An 18,339-nucleotide genomic window follows, 5' to 3' on the forward strand; every position below is an offset into this window, starting at 1 on the left:
TCCTATTAGAACGGCTCCTGTACTACACAGTGGGAGCTGGAGGACCGCGACTTGTCAGGCTGACAAGTCGCCTGACAAGTCGGATCAATGTGAATGGAGTCTTAATGAAAGGCAACAATATACATCCCTCTAAACAATGCAATTTAACAAAGAGGCAAACATGAATGATCCCTGGGAGCCTCAACAGAGGTAGTTGCCATAAAAATATCCTAAATTGTGAATATTTTCAGTCGATTTATATTCTGTATAGCTGCTTATTCACTGGCATGAACAAATTTCAAAACATGGCTTTAAAATTTGGCATATCCGGTTAGGCAAAAAAGTATTTAGTCAGCCACCAATTGTGCAGGTTCTCCCACTTAAAAAGATGAGAGGCCTGTAATTTCCATCATAGATATACTTTAACTATAAGAAATAAAATGAGAAAAAAAATCCAGAAAATCACATTGTCTGATTTTTAAAGAATTTGCAAATTATGGTGGAAAAAAAGGTATTTGGTCAACAACAACAGTTCATCTCAATACATTTTTATATACCCTTTGTTGGCAATGTCAGAGGTCAAACGTTTTCTGTAAGTCTTCACAAGGTTTTCGCACACTGTTGCTGGTATTTTGGCCCATTCCTCCATGCAGATCTCCTCTAGAGCAGTGATGTTTTGGGGCTGTCGCTGGGCAACACGGACTTTCAACTCCCTCCAAAGGTTTTCTATGGGGTTGAGATCTGGAGACTGGCTAGGCCACTCCAGGACCTTGAAATGCTTCTTACAAAGCTACTCCTTCCTTGCCTGGGCGGTGTGTTTGGGATTATTGTCATGCTGAAAGACCCAGCCACGTTTCATCTTCAATGCCCTTGCTGATGGAAGGAGGTTTTCACTCAAAATCTCACGATACATGGCCCCATTAATTTAAAAAAAAAGGTTTTAAATTTTATTTAATAAAGGACTTGTCAAAAACTGGCTGTGTTTTTACTCACCTTTAGCACTTTTTTGGTGAATGAGTAGGGTGTGTTCTGCATCCCCTTACAGGTAGCCGCATTGAAGTCTATTGGGACATAGCGGCTATGGGTCCCTGAACTCATACTAACTGTGTTCAGGGACCTGCACCCTCAATGTTGTCATATTGGGATACAGCCTTTGTGTCCGTGCAGCCACTGTGTTCTAATAGACATTCATGGGACTGCTTGCAGGAACACCTGTGCATCATTCCTATGTGGGTAAACTTACCCTGCATGGGCATACGGTATAATACGCCCAGTGTGAACGAGGGGTTTTAAATATATAAAGAAAGTTAAGTTTCCCTACTACTGAATTTGTTTTGATCCAACATTAGGGTACCAACTGTAATTGTCAACTTTATTCAGAATCTGCTATTTTGGAGCCCACCAAACAAGTTAAGGGGGTAGGGGGCACTAGCAATAATTACATGTAAAATCTGACAGGCTTGCTGTACTCCAGTTGAACGCGCGATCAACTTGGGTACATTCAGCTTGCTCATACATGTTTCGAACAAACTATGGCCAGCTTTAGGGTTGCACAGTTATGGTTTTGGAGTTCTCCTCATTGCTAGTCTGCGTTTCCCTCATATAGAACATGCATGATGTGGCAGAAGGTGGGCACAGCTGTAGTTGCATGTAAGCAGGGGACGTGTCAAATTACTGCAAAAATACATATTCTTCCAGAAAGCAGTGATCCTCAGCTACAGACTACTGGTGGGTGACAGGCTGTTTTACTGGTACTTACCTCCCTGGCGGTCTGGTTATGTAAGTATATTTGAATGTCAAAATGGTGTCAAAACATTGTTTTGCATGGAAATCTGATTTTTTATATTGTAGGATTGTAATTATTAGGAATAAAACAGTAAAAGTGAATAAAAATATTAATAATTTATTAATAAATGTAATTAATAAATTATTAATAAAAATTAGGGATGCACCGAATAATCGGCGGCCGAACATTATTCGGCCGAAAATAGAAAAAATAGCACTTTCGGTGTTCGGCCGAATAAGTCAAAAGGCCGAATAATTTTGTGCCGAATAATAGGGCTGAACGATAGTCGATATGATATTGACTATCGTTCTGTGGCCGTAGGCAATAATCATATCGCCGAGGTCACGATATTTACAGGGGGAAGGGACTCGGAGGACAGGAAGACTCACAGACTTCCGTGTTAGGCAGGGGAAGCCGGGACACTTCAGCGGTGAGCATACATACATTACTCACTCGTGCACTGCAGCCTGCCCCACACATTCAGTGAGTCTTACTCTCCTCCCTAGTTTTTTCAATGGCACATTCAGGAAGCCAATCACGTTGTGATTAGCTGCACAGCGAACCAATCACGCGTGCCTGCACACCTGATTGGTTCCGCTGTGCCGCTACTCACGGCGTGATTGGCTTCCTGAATGTGCCATTGAAAAAACTAGGGAGGAGAGTAAGACTCACTGAATGTGTGGGGCGGGCTGCAGTGCACGAGTGAGTAATGTATGTATGTGGCTGTGCTCCTTTCCAGGCTACTACTAGTCCACCTCCAGCCTCCTACTACCACCACTATGAGAGACTGTCTGTCACTGTATAATCTGATCGAGTCCACACTGACACTGACTGACTGTCACTGAGTAATTGATGTTACCACATTAACCCTGACCTGCCCAGTGCCCTGTATCTGCAATTTAAAATTTACAAGGCTGCCTGCATGCTTCCTGATTTCCATTCCCAGCATCCTTCCCAATCCCTACAGTGTCACTAACATTAACCCTATGGTACAAGGCTGCAGTGTGCACTGAATCCCATTCCCTACAGTAACATTTAGGGAGAGAGAGAGACATGAGAGGACGAGAGAGAGAGACATGAGAGGACAAGAGAGAGAGAGAGACATGAGAGGACAAGAGAGAGAGAGAGAGAGTGAGAGGACAAGAGAGAGAGAGAGAGAGAGAGAGAGACGAGAGACGACAAAAAATTGGCAAAATAAATGGAAAAAATGCAAAACACCGCGTTCGGTATTCGGCCTTCGGCCAAACATTTTATTATTATTCGGCTTCGGCTTCGGCCAAGAATTTCATTTCGGTGCATCCCTAATAAAAATTATTAATAAAAGAAAAAAAAGGAATAAAACAGTAAACGTGCAGGCAGGGCACTAGACGAAGCACTAGGGACAAAACGCAGGTGAAATGGTTTGATACAGTAATGTAATCCTAACATATTACAATGTATCATCTCATGTTTTGTGTACTTTTTTTGGATTTTCCGCCTGGTTCCACCCCCCTGTGTCGCGGCGCCCGCAGGGAAGGGAACCCGGAAGACGGATGCTGGCATTGGCTGGAGGACACAGCGGGAGGACATCAAGGGATCGTAGGGACAAGGTAAGTTTCACAGCAGGCAGGGCCGGTGCAAGGATTTTTGTCTACTTAGGTGAAAGTGCATTTTGCTCCCCCTTCACCACACTATCCTCCTGATCAACCCCCTACCCCCACTCTGATACTCTGGTCAACCCCCCCCCCCCCCCACATGCCACCACCCTGATCACACACACCCACCACACACCCCCACTACAATCACACCCCCACATACTCCCAACCTGATCACAACCCCCACCCACTATGATAACCCTCCCATACCTCCAACCTGATCACACACCCCCTCATGCCCCCACTCCCTTCACACACCCCCCACACACATACCTCCACTCTGATTAGACCCCCCACAAACCCCCAAACTGATCCTGATTATACCCCTCACATACTGCCAGCCTGATCACACCCCCCTCAATACCCGCAACCAGATAACACCCCCCCTCACATACTGCCAACCTGATCACACATTCCCAGATACCCCCTCTGATCACAACCCCAGATCCCTCCATTCTGATCATACCCCCATCCTGATCACACCCCCAAATATCCTCCTCCCCCACACACCTTGGGTTCACCAATCCTCCCAGATCTCACCAGTCCTGCAGCTCCTCTAGATGGCATCAGTGTTGGGCTTCCAAGGCCAGGATGATAAGCTGTGTCCCGGGCAGTCAGAAGATCTCCATCAGGATCTCAGGTGGCGGCCTCCTCCACCCCGCATAGCCAGGCGCACACACCGCCATCCTTGAGCTTGCCTGACAGCGGCCCCCTGCCCCTCCCTGCATGCACCTGGGATCCTCCCACCGCTCCGTCCTCCTCTTCATCCTTGGATCCCTTTTGACAGCGGGGTAAGGTGGCTGCATAGGCTACTTTATATTGGCGCCGGCTCTGATTACAGAGTATTCCCAAGTGTGGCTCGGAGTTACTGCTTTTGGTACTAAAGAATTAACCCCAAGCAACTCGGGATTACCGCCAGGGAGGTTATGCTGCTTTACAAAACAATGGAAAGGCTTTCAGCGTGTTCTAATTTACTGAACCCTAAATGTACTTACAGATTTTTAAAATCAACTTCAATTTGTTTTTTAATAAGTGAAATTACGTTAAAAATGTTGTACTGCCCAGACCCAATTTTTATTACATTCCACGCACATACTGCATGTATTATTATTATATGGGGGAGGATAGAAAACAGAGTGATGTGTTTTTATTTATTTTTACATTTTTTTTTTTTTAAGACAGGGTCTATAATTAGGAACTGCACTTGTTCACTGCTTTTGCATTGTGATTATCACAAAACTGCCTCTACAGAATTGCAAATCATTTGGCAGGTAATCCAGTAACCATATGTATTTCTGCTGTGTTTTAATTGATTGCCCAGAGTTTCCCTTTAATTATACTTGTTCTCCTAGGCATACTCTTTACAAGCAACAGAACAGTTTTTATTTTGGCTAACCTCCTTAATGTCAACAGCATGCAAGCAATATTTTTTAAATATTTTAACAAATATGTATTTTGTCATACTTTTTACTGCATAATAGAAATATTTCTTAAAAATGTGAATCCATATTTCCCTCCCTTCTAGTTTAAGAAGGACAGGCCAAGCGTGCAGCTCTGAGATTTGTCATATCTGTATAGCTGACTCACATGTTTGAAAAAGCTGTGAGGAGCTGTTGAGCTTCCTGTCTCTTCTAGGTACTCCTCCCAGTTAAACTCTGCCTCCTCCAGGCTGGAATCAGCTTCTGTATTAAACGAGAAAACCAAATAAAAAAACTAGATTACTTCCTGACCGATGCTTATATATATACCGCAAATTTACAACAACAAATAAGTTAAAAACAAAACTCCCATTATATAGAATGTCGACTTATAGATCTCTAGGAAAATGCGATCACTGACTTGTATATATTCATGCATGCTACATGTTATACAAGAACTACTGACCCATCTTAGAAATGTGCATACTGCCACTTTGTAATGCTTTGAACAACCACATAAACACCATGGCAATCTTCCTCCAAAGTCGTTTATTACTGTTTTGTAAATTGACAATATTTTAAAGGCCAGCAGATCTTAGTAAACATGTAACAACCACCTTGCATTTGATGTACGTTAAATTACTGTATACAGTTACACACATAAGAAATATAACATTAATATTTAAGTATATTACTAGAAAATAAATTATTTTAAATGAACTTGCTATAATCAGGAATACTATTTTAAACTCACAACTAGCTTCCAGTTCAGTTTCCAGGATTCCCATAGAAAAAAAAACAAACTACAATTTAATGGGTAAAAAGGATAAAATTAGCCCCCTTCCCTATCCCCAGAAGCAGCAGCATTTACTCACTTTTGCTTGCTTTAAAGAACAAAACCCTTTGATACTGCAATTCTATACTAGGAGAAATAAAAGTCACCAGGATAGCAATGCTGTAAATTATTATTATCTGTTAAAAGTTAAGCATGTGATCAAATTTTGATTATAACCTAATTTATATTCATACTGCACATTTTTGTTTTCATTGAAAACGTTCCAGCAATTGGAATTTTCACATTGCTTGATTGACAAGATTCTATTCCAAAGAATCCTGTAATGAGAGAAATATGTAGGCTGGCATTGCTTACTTCTCCTGCAAATATTCTGTTTCCTGGCTCTCATGCTAATGCTTTGGCTTTAATACTTTCTGAGTCACTTGTATGGCACAAGTTGAGAGATAAGAAAATCTGACGTCTCGCTTTCATTTGCTGCATGCATGTTCTGGGTCTATGAAACAAAAGGTATGGAAGCCAGACCCAGTCATTAGCAACGGCAGCCTACTTTTTTTCTTTTCTATGGTTTATTAGGAGATTTTTTAAAAGAAAACCGAGAATACAAATGCTGTTACACATAGCATTATATGACTCCTCCTTTCCGTAACAAATAAAGATACAAGAATTGTGGTTATAACATTCCCACGACAGCCCAACTTTTTTCTAACAAGACAGGTGTCCTTAATGAGGGAATGCAATTTTTGCATGTCAGAGGATTATTGGTTGTGTTGTAAAATTGTCCAGAGTTGAGAAGACTGAAGCAGCTTTTCAGTAGACTTAAGCCTGGTACACACTTCCATTTTTTTTTTTTTTTCATTCAACCCAGCAGGGCTGACTTAAAAAAAACCTGACAGCTCAGGAGGAGCATAGATATAGGTAAAAACTAATAAACGATAAATAAATATACTGTAAATATAAATTGTGCGCAATGTGTAGAAATCAGATATATAAAAATGAAGTGTTATCCGATTGGTGCCAAAATAAATCTAGACAAGTGCCAATATATAGTGACCTCTTGTAACGCGCCAATGGTGCTGACTAAACTAATACTGATAAATAAATGCAAAGTTCATAATGTGCAAAAAAACAGTCCTTGTTGAATCAGTGCAAATAGATGGATCCGAATCCTCCAAAAAGTGCCAATAGTGCGAAACAGTGCAAATGACAAGGTCACATAAAGTGACATGTGCTTCCAAAGTGCCACGGCAATGAAGTGTCACAGCAAACATGCACCCTCTTGTGAGTGGGCGCTCACCTTAAAGCCTGCGATTAAGCAATAGTCAAATAACGCTTAGTGGGATCTCCTTATTGCTCCCAGACAAGGATCCTTTACATAGATTGGCTCCTTCCACAAGCTTTTAGATACAAGTCATATGCAAGGAAAATTAGCCTCCTTTCTTAATGCTTCCAGGTGAGGATCCTCCGAAAGGAAGAAACTGACATAGTGCTGACATCCTTTAGGCAAATATTTATTAAGGAAATAAGAGTAACACTCACATTTAAAAGGTGCTTCTAGTGCACCATTCTATAGCAAGCCTATGTTGAAAAGTGAATCGATGGTGGTGTGGTGAGAAATCTCAACCCAATCTGCTATCCGGCAGCTGACAGCCAAACTGAGAAGTCCAGTGTAATGTTCCGTCCGTCCTGGCCCCTCCTCTACACGTGACGACACAGGGAACCACGTGCCTTCATCAGGGAATTATGATTGGACGGCGGACTACCATTGATTTATATAGCCGAAGTGGGCGCCATTTTCTTGAAGACATACGGGCATGTGACATTGTTACTATATTGCAGAACAGGATAGTAACTGACCGTCAAAGGGCTATTTCCCTCACACCAGCACGATACAATATATTACGGCACATTAGGGATAACTATAATCATCAAATAATGTCTTAATGGCAAGAATTGGTGTAGTGGTAATAATAATGGAGTGTTGAAACTATCAAGGTAATTAAAACTCGTAATAAATCCATAAATGCAGCTTATTGGTTCACATGGATAAATGGCATCACAATACAATATTATTAAAAGGCAATGTTAGTAAGGCTTCATAAATCATTATAAAATAATAAGATCACCACTAATAAATAATATGCAAATAGTGATAAAAAGAAATCTTAAGAAGGTATAGTATAGTAACCAGTATTAATAAAGGGCAACGCTAATACGGTATCAAGAGTCATAATGGATGGACCAAATAAGGTGAAATATATTATATAATTATAAACCACTTGTAAAACCACTTGTAAAAGACAGATACTATAACAAATTGATATAGAAGTATTAAAATTATTTAAAATATATACATATATAATTCATTAGGAAGCTCAATATTAAGAAATACTACGAGATGAACCCTCAGGAACGTTTATGCTTTGATAATTCTCATACCTTATTGCGTAACAGATCAACTTTTAATCCTAAAATATCGGACAACAAATGTGTTGATATGTTCAGAAAATTGGTGACTACAGAGCTGGACAACCTACCGATTAAAAAGATGAACAGACAGGACAATATTAGAAGGGGGATCAAATCGCTAGAAATAAGAAAAGATATAGTGGTCCGCCCTGCTGATAAGGGAGGAGGGATCGAGATTTTATCCAAGGAACAATACCAAGATGAGATGAACAGACTGCTAGAAGATAGCGACACATGAAAAACTGCTGACCAATCCGACTAAAAGATATAGGAAAGAACTGGAGGAATTATTTAGATATGGAACAAAAACGGAATTTTTGTAAAATCTTACCTGTAAAATTCCTTTCTCTGAGTCCTCCGACAGTCGCCGCCCCTTCATATTCATCACCAATGGGTTATGTCCTCTCATCCGTAGGAGTAGCTAGGCAATAGAATATGTTAGTACAAAGACTTTTAACATATCCCCACCCCCAGGGGGTGGTCCCCTCAGTACATAACCCTCCACTTCCCGTATCCAACTCAGTTTCAGTGGAATAGCAGTAGAGAGTACATCAAAAACCCCAAAAGAGGGGCGGGGGCGGCGACTGTCAGAGGACTCAGAGAAAGGAATTTTACAGGTAAGATTTTACAAAAATTCCGTTTTCTCTTACGTCCTCCGACAGTCGCCGCCCCTTCATATTCATCACCAATGGGATGTCCCAAAGCAGTGTAAACATGAGGGGTGGGAAGAACGCAGCCGCGCCCAAGGCAACGCCGTCTCCCCATCAGAGAAAGGAACCTTACCAAAGGAAGGAAACCAGTTGGGCATAAGAACAAAACACTCGCTCAACAGGAGCAAGAAAACCCAGGGAAAAACAAATGTCCCAAACAGTCAAAGAACCCGTAACAAGGGCTCTAGGGAACTGCCGCACTAAGAACCAAAGGAAGCATCAGCCGATGCCTGAACATCTACTCTGTAGAATTTTGTGAAAGTGTGTACGGTCGACCAAGTCGCCGCCTTACACACCTGGGCCACAGAGGCCCCATGACGACAGGCCCAAGACGTACTCAGAGATCTGGTAGAGTGCGCCTTCACAGGTACAGGGGGAACTTTCCCCTTCAAAGCATAGGCCTGTTCAATGGTCTGTCTGATCCATTTGGCGATGGTAGAAGCCGACGCCGCCATGCCCTTCCGAGGACCTTCCGGAAGAACAAACAAGGCATCCGACTTGCGAAAAGACCCAGTCGATTTTAAGTAGACTCCAATCGCCCGGACAACATCCAAGGAGTGAAGCAGCACCTCCGTCGGACGCTTAGGCTTCGCGCAGAGCGAAGGTAGGACAATGTCCCCATAGAGATGAAAGTCCGAAACCCTTTATGGAAGAAAAGAAGGGTTAGGTCGCAAGACCACCTTGTCCAAATGCACAACCAGATACGGAGATTTGCAGGACAAGGCTGCCAGCTCCTACACTCGACGAGCCGAGGCGATAGCCACCAAAAAGGCGACCTTCTTGGATAACAAAGACAGCGAGATCTCCCTGATCTTTTCAAAAGGAGCACGCTGCAATATAGACAGGACTAGATTCAAGTCCCAAGGGGGAAGAGGGTCCCTCCTAGGAGAGAGCAGATGACGTACCCCCTGCACAAAAGTGCCAACCAAAGCGTCAGATGCCACAGGACGTTGAAACAGAACGGCCAAAGCGGACACCTGACCCTTGATCGTAGCCAGCGCCAAACGCTGTTCAACACCCGTCTGAAGGAAGGACAACACCCTAGACACTGAATAAGTGGTAGGAGAGAAACCCCTGGATTCGCACCAGGCAAAATACGCCTTCCAAGTACGGTAGTAAACCTTCCCCGAGGAAGACTTCCTCGCATTGATCAAGGTGTGAATGACCTCAGGGGAAAGACCCCTGTTCTTCAGGACCTCGGTCTCAACAGCCAGGCCGTCAAAGCCAGCGACTGTAAAGCAGGATGGAAGATCGGTCCTTGCGACAGAAGATCTTCTCGAAGAGGCAGACGCCACGGGACGTCGATTGCCAGGTTTACGAGGTCTGCGTACCAGGACCGGCGAGGCCAGTCCGGTGCCACAAGAATCACCGCAGTTGGTTCCGAGTGCAACCTGCGAAGGAACCAGGACAGCAACTGAATCGGTGGAAACGCATACATCAGTCGGTACTGATGCCACGGGGCAACCAACGCGTCCGACGCGTCTGCCTGAGGATCGCGCGTCCGTGCCACGAACCGTGGAACTTTGTTGTTCAGACGAGACGCGAACAGGTCTACCTCCGGGAGACCCCACTTCGCGCACAACATCTGGAAGACATCCGGGTGAAGGGACCATTCCCCCTGGTCCAGGGTCTGGCGGCTCAGATAATCCGCCTGCCAATTCTCCACCCCCGGAATGTGAACTGCTGATATTGCCGGGACATGCGTCTCGGCCCAAGACAGAATCGCGGCCACTTCTCGAGCCGCCTGGGCACTCCTGGTGCCCCCTTGGTGAATGATGTAAGCCACCGCCGTGGCATTGTCCGTCTGCACCCTGACCGGACAGCCGTGGAGACAGTCCGTCCAACGGCGAAGACAGAGAAGTACCGCACGCAGTTCCAAAATGTTGATCGGAAGGGAAGACTCCTCCGTCGACCAAACACCCTGGGCGGACAGAACGCCCAGAACACCACCCCAGCCCGACAGGCTGGCGTCCGTGGTGAGCACCGTCCATGAAAAGGGACGAAAAGACTTGCCCCCCGACACTGAGGGGGACCGAAGCCACCACAGAAGATCCCTTCTGGTCTGAGAACTCAAGGATATCTGAAGATCCAGAGAGTGCGGTCGCCCGTCCCACTTGGACAATATCTCCGCTTGGAGACCCCGAGTGTGAAAACTGGGCGAAGGGAATCGCCTCGAAAGCCGAGACCATCAAACCCAGACACCGCATGCACGTCCGAACGGACGAGAACTGATTGTCCCTGAGGGACCTGACTCCCTCCTGAAGAGTCCTGAGTTTGTCGTCCGGTAGGAAGACCTTCGCCTGGACAGAGTCCAGAATCATTCCCAGGTATGGGAGGCGGACCGACGGACACAATGTTGATTTTTGGGAAATTGATCGTCCAACCAAACTCTTGCAGAGTCTGCAACGTGACGGACAGATCCTTCACCAGACCTTGGTTGGTCGCAGACCGAACCAGAATATCGTCCAGATATCCCAGGACCGATATGCCCTGGGCTCTCAACAAGGCCAGAACCGGTGCCAGCACTTTGGTGAACACCCTCGGAGCCGAGGCGAGACCGAAAGGCAAAGTTACAAATTGGTAACGATCCTCCGCTATGGCGAATCGAAGGTACCTCTGGTGACCCTCGAAGATGGGGATGTGAAGATACGCATCCTTCAAGTCGATGGAAGCCATGAATTCCCCCGGAACCAGGACAGCCACCACCGACCGCAGGGATTCCATGCGGAACTTGCGCACCCGCACAAGGCGGTTCAGCGCCTTCAAGTCCAGAATCGGACATACCTTGCCCTCTTTCCTGGGCACGGTGAACAGATTGGAATAGAACCCCCGAATCTGTCCCGATGAGGCACCGGGACCACCACACCCTGAGCCTTCAGGTCCTGCACCGCTAGGCGCAGGTCCCGCAAACGCTCCGGGGATAACAGAAGATTTGAGGGAAAAAAATCTGCTCTTCGGCCGAGAGAGAAACTCGATCTGCTAGCCAGACTGAACGATTTCCCGAACCCACCTGTCCCGAACCCGGGACAGCTCCACGGCTTCTTGTGGGAGCCTAGACCCTTAGACGGCTTGCCCCTATAGTGTGACCGAAAGGCACGAAAGGACCCCTGATGGGGTCGAAAGGAAGCATGCTTCTTACCGGGAGCCGCCTTGGGCTTGTGGGATTGAGGCAAGAGCGTGCTCTTACCACCCGTAACTCCCTTAATCAGTGCATCTAAGGATTCGCCAAAAAGGCGAGAACCATCATAAGGCAAATTGGCCAAAGTCTTACGGGAAGATTGATCCACAGACCAACACTTCAACCAAACCAGGCGGCGATTTAACACCGCCACACTGTGTACACGTGCAGCCAACGGAACCATATCCAGGTCCGCATCGCACAAATACATGACACCCTGGTGGATTTGATCCACCATATCCAAGGTCGCCTGGGGGGCAGAATCAGCCACCAGGACCCGCCTAAGCACCTGCGTCCAGCTCGCGACCGCCTGGGCCGCCATAAGAGAAGCAAATAAGGCTTTCAACATAGAACCCATAATAGAATAGGTGTGACGGGCAAGAGATTCCAATCTCTTGTCCGTGGCATCCCGGAACACCGGGGTGTCTTCAGCCGGAATCGCAGTGGATTTGTTCAAAACCGCTATCGCATGATCCACCGGCGGCGGAATACACCAGCGCTCATCAGTAGCAGGCGTAAAGGGATAGCGTAGCTTAAACCTACTAGGTACAGCAAATGGCTTGCGTATATTACGCCACTGTTCTTTCACAGCGTTTTGGAAATCATCAGTGCAGGGGAACACCTGCGACGCTTTGCGTCTTTTCTGCGTTCCAAAAGCTGCTAAGGCAGCTGGAGGACATGATTCCTCCTCTAATCGCAGTGTTTGCTTGATAGAAGCAACCATTCCATCCATGAGTGCAAGCTCTTCAGACGAGCCAGGGGGAGAATCATCAACCCCCTCCACCTCAGCCTCCATCTCTGACCCGATAAGGTCCAGGGAGGAACGGGACCCCGATAAGGAGACCCCAGCCACAGCAGCCCCAGCACCATCACCCTCTGAATCAGAGGAAACTGACACCCTGGGCCTTTTTCGTGGATTGAGCAGCCACCAGCTTTTGCACCTGAGTCGCAAGGCTAGCCACAATCGCAGCCAAATCCCCCCCGGGGGGGGGGAGATTGCGGACCCCTGGCTTCCCACTAAGGCTGTAGGAAATTTGTTTTCCTGAGAATCCATGCCCCTGTAGCAGAAAAATAAATGGGTGACCGCCCCTTTAAGAGAGCGCTGCGATCGTAGCCCACTTCACACAAAAAACCCCCCACACAAGGGACCCCCACAGGGACAATGAACCAAGGCAGGACACAGGGAATAGGGGGAAATGAACCTGGAGATCGCTGCTGCTGCTGCTGCCTGCGGTGCTTCTGAAGGAAAGGAAGTGCTGGTATACAGGGCGCTCTATTAAAGCCTATGGAGGCTACAAGAAAATGGCCGCCATGCATGTAAAACATGCGGCCGGAGCGATCGCAGCCAAAATGGCGCCGTTTGGCGCCGAAACCGCCGCTCCCACACCCCATGAGGGTGAAATAGAAAAATACACCAATTGCCCAGCAAAAGGAATAAACATGTTAAACCGCCGCAGCGGCGCTGTAATGTGCCCCAAGCATGAGAACTCAAGCCCCACAGCACACAGCCGTTCACATACAGACTGACACAGAGTGCAGCACAACCCCCCCTCCTGCAGCCCACAGCATGCAACACGAGGGATAGGGAGACAGTAACAGTGTGAACACAGGGTAAGGTAACACAGTCCCAGACTGACACCCCCCAGACAGACAGGTCCCCACATACATACACTTACCTCTTACATGGCGTGGGGAACCCGCACAGGCGAACAAACCGCTGAACATGAGGCAGGGAGAGTCGCATCTAGGACGCACCAGAGGGTGGGTTGAGAAACCGCACAGCGTCCAGTGAGGTAGCCACCTCACCTGGCATCCCTGCACGGAACAGGGATGGGTCGTTCAGATAACTCAGGAGCGATACCTGACTGAACGCTCGATGGCGGGCTGAGAAACCACTGACCCACAACCTGCGATCAGGGGGGTCAGCCCGAGACGCAGCCCGCATGATCCTCTTCTTCCGAAGAACTAACTAACGCTGATAAAATAACAGCTAACAAGAAAGAGAGAAAAACTCAAATAAAATCCAAAGAAAGGAAAGAGAGCTGAGACAAGGTGTCCCAGCACAGAAACATCCAGCCACTCCTGACAGCTAGACAAATGAAACTGAGTTGGATACAGGAAGTGGAGGGTTATGTACTGAGGGGACCACCCCCTGGGGGTGGGGATATGTTAAAAGTCTTTGTACTAACATATTCTATTGCCTAGCTACTCCTACGGATGAGAGGACATAACCCATTGGTGATGAATATGAAGGGGCGGCGACTGTCGGAGGACGTAAGAGAAAAGGGATTTATGGCTGTACCTATCACAATAGCCGACTGTTCTGTCCTGGCCCGGTCCAGCACTGGTCTGGCCTACTAAGGCACTCATTACCCCGCGTCCACCAGGACCTGGGGAGGTTCCGGTACCGCCATGCACGCACGACCAGTAATGCAGTTCACAGTTGTGTTGCCATTGATAATTATGTGTTGGTAAGTCTTGTATGACTGTATTTGTATATGCTTTAAGTAACAATGTATTGATCTGTAATTTATGTGTCTATACACGCAGAATGAATACTGTTAACATCTTTATTTGTTAATGCCTAGAACCATTGCGAGAGGTCACAAGTCACTTGGTCCCTGACGAAGCCATTGAAATGGCAAAATATGTAGGACCCTGGTGACCCCCTACATCTCCTCGGTTCCCAACAACACAGTATTTGTTATTGCATCAACTGTATTTCTTTCCTTATGGATTAATTTTTGCTTATAAATTACTGGATACGGTTCCCGTATCTTTTTAATGTATTATGAAAATCAATAAAATGTAATTTTTATTCAATCTTTTGCTGTGCTGTCTTGTGCCAAAACCATCCACCTTCAAAGTCCCACTACCTTGGTGGTTCCGTGGCTGGTTTTCCAGTCCATTGAACACCGTACTTTGTTTTACATTTATATTGGGGATGTGGTGTTATTGGTTGGCAATAGGTGTACCCGTCAGTCACCCAATCTCATTTTGTCTGTACCGGGATTTATTGAACATTGAAGCAAAATATTTATTGCCATCATCTTGCCGGATTCCTGTGATTTATTATCTTCCAAAGATTCATAAGGATAGCCAGAACCTTCCCGGGAGACCCATAGTAAGTGTTATTGCAGCCCCCGTTACGAGACACAGCATCCTTTCTGAAGGACACTAAGCATACCCTACAGTTGTTGGGAGAATTGGAAGTAGACGCAGATACTATTATGGCAACTGCAGATGTCTCCTCGTTATACACGAACATTGATCAGGACGGAGCCATGCAGGCACTCAAGTGGGCATTATATAAGTCTGATGCCACTAGCCCTAGGTTAAAAAAGTTATTAAAGTGTCTTGACTTCAGTTTACACCATAATTATTTCTGGCATGACAATATATATTATCTGCAGATCAAAGGTGTTGCCATGGGGGCAAAATTTGCACCCAGTGTGGCTAATTTATACATGGCGAAGTGGGAGGAAGGATGGCGTATGTCTATACACACACACCAGACATCATGTATAGAAGGTTTATTGATGACCTCATCATGATAGCAAGAAGTGGGCCCTCGGAAATGGAGAACCTCTTTGACAACTTAAATAACAACGACCAGAATATACAGTTTACCCACTCCATTAATAATAAAAGTATTATTTTTCTGGATCTAGAGATTGAGATTATTAATCAGGGGATTCAAACTAAGACACATTTTAAAAAGACTGATAGGAATTCTTATATCCCGGTGAACAGTTGCCATTTTAAGCCTTGGATTTTTAACGTACCAAGGGGCCAGTATATGCGTTTAAGAAGGAACTGCACACATCTGGAAGACTTTGAAGTTCAAGCGAAAAAACTCACTAGTATGTTTGAGAATAAAGGCTATCAAGAAGATTTCCTGAAGGGCAAGTTGAACAAGGACAGAAATACTTACAGGATGGCTCTGGTAAATGGCGTAAAACCAACTACGCAGGTGGAGGATATGGATATTAAGATAGTCCTGGATTTCAACATACAACACAAAAAAGTAGAACAAATTATCACAAGATATTGGCCGGTATAAAAGCAGGACAAATTATTAGGCCCAATGTTACATGATAAACCCAATTTTGTATATAAAAGAGCTCCGAACTTGAGAGACAGGATTATAGAAAATGTGAGTGAGCCCCCAAAAAAGCAGTCCATATTCAGTTGGGACATCAAAGGATTCCACGCATGCGGACGATGCTACAGCTGTGTCAGGGTCCCCAAAAACATTAAGAAGAAAAAACGTTTTCAAAATCCCCAAAATAATAAGGCTTACGAAATTAAAGATTTTATTACATGCGAAACAGAAGGTGTCAACGCCATCAAATGTCCCTGTGATAAGCTATATATAGGACGCATGAAACGCACATGCACAGCCAGCCGCTCCTGGGCAAAGCAACGTTATGTTACGTCGCTCGCTCAGGAGACTCTAGGGGGCGAGCGCACGCCGCTGCCGCCGGCACGCTCCCGCACCCGCTCGTTAGCTGGGGAGCCAGTGTGTGTGACCGGCGGCTCCGATAGCCTCCGGCCACTCACGATCTCCCGCAGCAGAGAGAGAAGGACAGATGGCTGATGTAAACACAGCCGCCTGTCATTCTTCCTGAAGTAATCACAGAGGCTATGTGACCCTGCTATATAGGATCGCATGTCTCTGTGATTACTTCACAAGCCACGCCCCCTGACAGTTAGAATCACGCCCCTAGGGATACATTTAACCCACTGATCACCAGTAATGTTAGCCCCTTCCCTGCCAGTGTCATTTTTACAGTAACAGTGCATATTTTTAGCACTGATTACTGTAGTAATGTCACTGGTACCCCCAAAAGTGTCAAAAATGTCAGTTAGGGGTCCAATCTGTCCGCCGCAATGTCGCAGTCCCACAAAAAAAAAAAAAAAAAAAAAGAAATCGCAGATCGCCGCCATTACTAGTAAAAAAAAACAAAAAAACAATAGAAATGACATAAATCTTTCCTGTAGTTAGTAAACGCAATAACTTTTGCGCAAAACAATCAAAATAAGCTTATTGCGATTTTTGTTTTACCAAAAATATGTAGCAGAAAACAAATTGGCCTGAAATAATAAAAAATTTTGATTTTTCATTTTTTGTTTGAGAATTTCATATAAAAGAATGTGAAAAATATTGTAATTTTTTCAAAATTGTCGCTCTTATTTTGTTTATAGCGCACAAAATAATAAATCACACAGGTGATCAAATACCACCAAAAGAAAGCTCTATTTGTGGGGAAAAAAGGACGTCAATTTCGTTTAGGTACAGCTTCGCACAACCGCGCAATTGTGCCAAATCGCAAAATAGGGACTGGTCATTGAGCAGCCAAATCCTCCGGTCCTTAAGTGGTTAAAAGAAAGAATAAAAGAGCAAGTCTACAATATTAACAGTGGGTTTGATAAACATTATTTGTCCGTACATTTTAAGGAAAGGCAAAACCAGAGTTGCAAGGGTATGCAATTCTGGGGTATTGAAGCCCCCAAAAAACACTGGAGGGGGGGGGGGGCAATTTTGTTAGGGAATTAAGCAAGAGGGAATCCTGGTGGATTAGTTAGGTTCATTAGTCCCTGGGGGTATAAACAAGGAGTTTGATCTGGGATGCTTCATCAGTTATTATTAAAGTATTATTACATATATAATTCATTTATACACTATGTATATATTTTAAAAAATTTGAATACTTCTATATCAATTTTTATAGTATCTGTCTTTTACAAGTGGTTTATAATTATATTTATATTTCACCTTATTTGGTCCATCCATTATGACTCTTGATACCGTATTAGCGTTGCCCTTTATTAATACTGGTTACTATACCCTTCTTAAGATTGCTTTTTATCACTATTTGCATATTATTTATTAGTGGTGATCTTATTATTTTATAATGATTTATGAAGCATTACTAACATTGCCTTTTAATAATATTGTATTGTGATGCCGTTTATCCATGTGAACCAATAAGCTGCATTTATGGATTTATTACGAGTTTTAATTACCTTGATAGTTTCAACGCTCCATTATTATTACCACTGCACCAATTCTTGCCATTAAGACATTATTTGATGAATGTAGTTATCCCTAATGTGCTGTAATATATTGGATTGTGCTGGTGTGAGGGAAATAGCCCTTTGACGGTCAGTTACTATCCTGTTCTGCAATATAGTAACAATGTCACACGCAAAATGGCGGCACCTGTATGTCTTCAAGAAATTGGCGCCCGCTTCGGCTATATAAATCAATGGTAGTCCGCCGTCCAATCATATCCCCCTGATGAAGACTTGTGGTTCCCTGTGTTGTCAAGCGTAGGGGAGGGGCCAGGACGGACGGAACGTTACACT

At 44.9% G+C, this 18,339-nt stretch overlaps 1 protein-coding gene across 1 annotated transcript in view; it reads right to left on the reverse strand.

Moving 5' to 3' along the window:
- The window catches only part of SFMBT1 (Scm like with four mbt domains 1), a 320,697-nt gene that overhangs the window by 223,232 nt on the left and 79,126 nt on the right, over positions 1–18,339 (reverse strand). Inside the window, exon 4 of the mRNA XM_082266048.1 lies at positions 4,987–5,081. Coding sequence (XP_082122174.1) covers positions 4,987–5,081 — 95 coding nt within the window. The remainder of the gene's footprint in view (positions 1–4,986; positions 5,082–18,339) is intronic.

This window comes from Pelophylax lessonae (genome assembly GCF_965119305.1).
Source record: "Pelophylax lessonae genome assembly, chromosome: 8".
Classification (NCBI taxonomy): domain Eukaryota; kingdom Metazoa; phylum Chordata; class Amphibia; order Anura; family Ranidae; genus Pelophylax; species Pelophylax lessonae.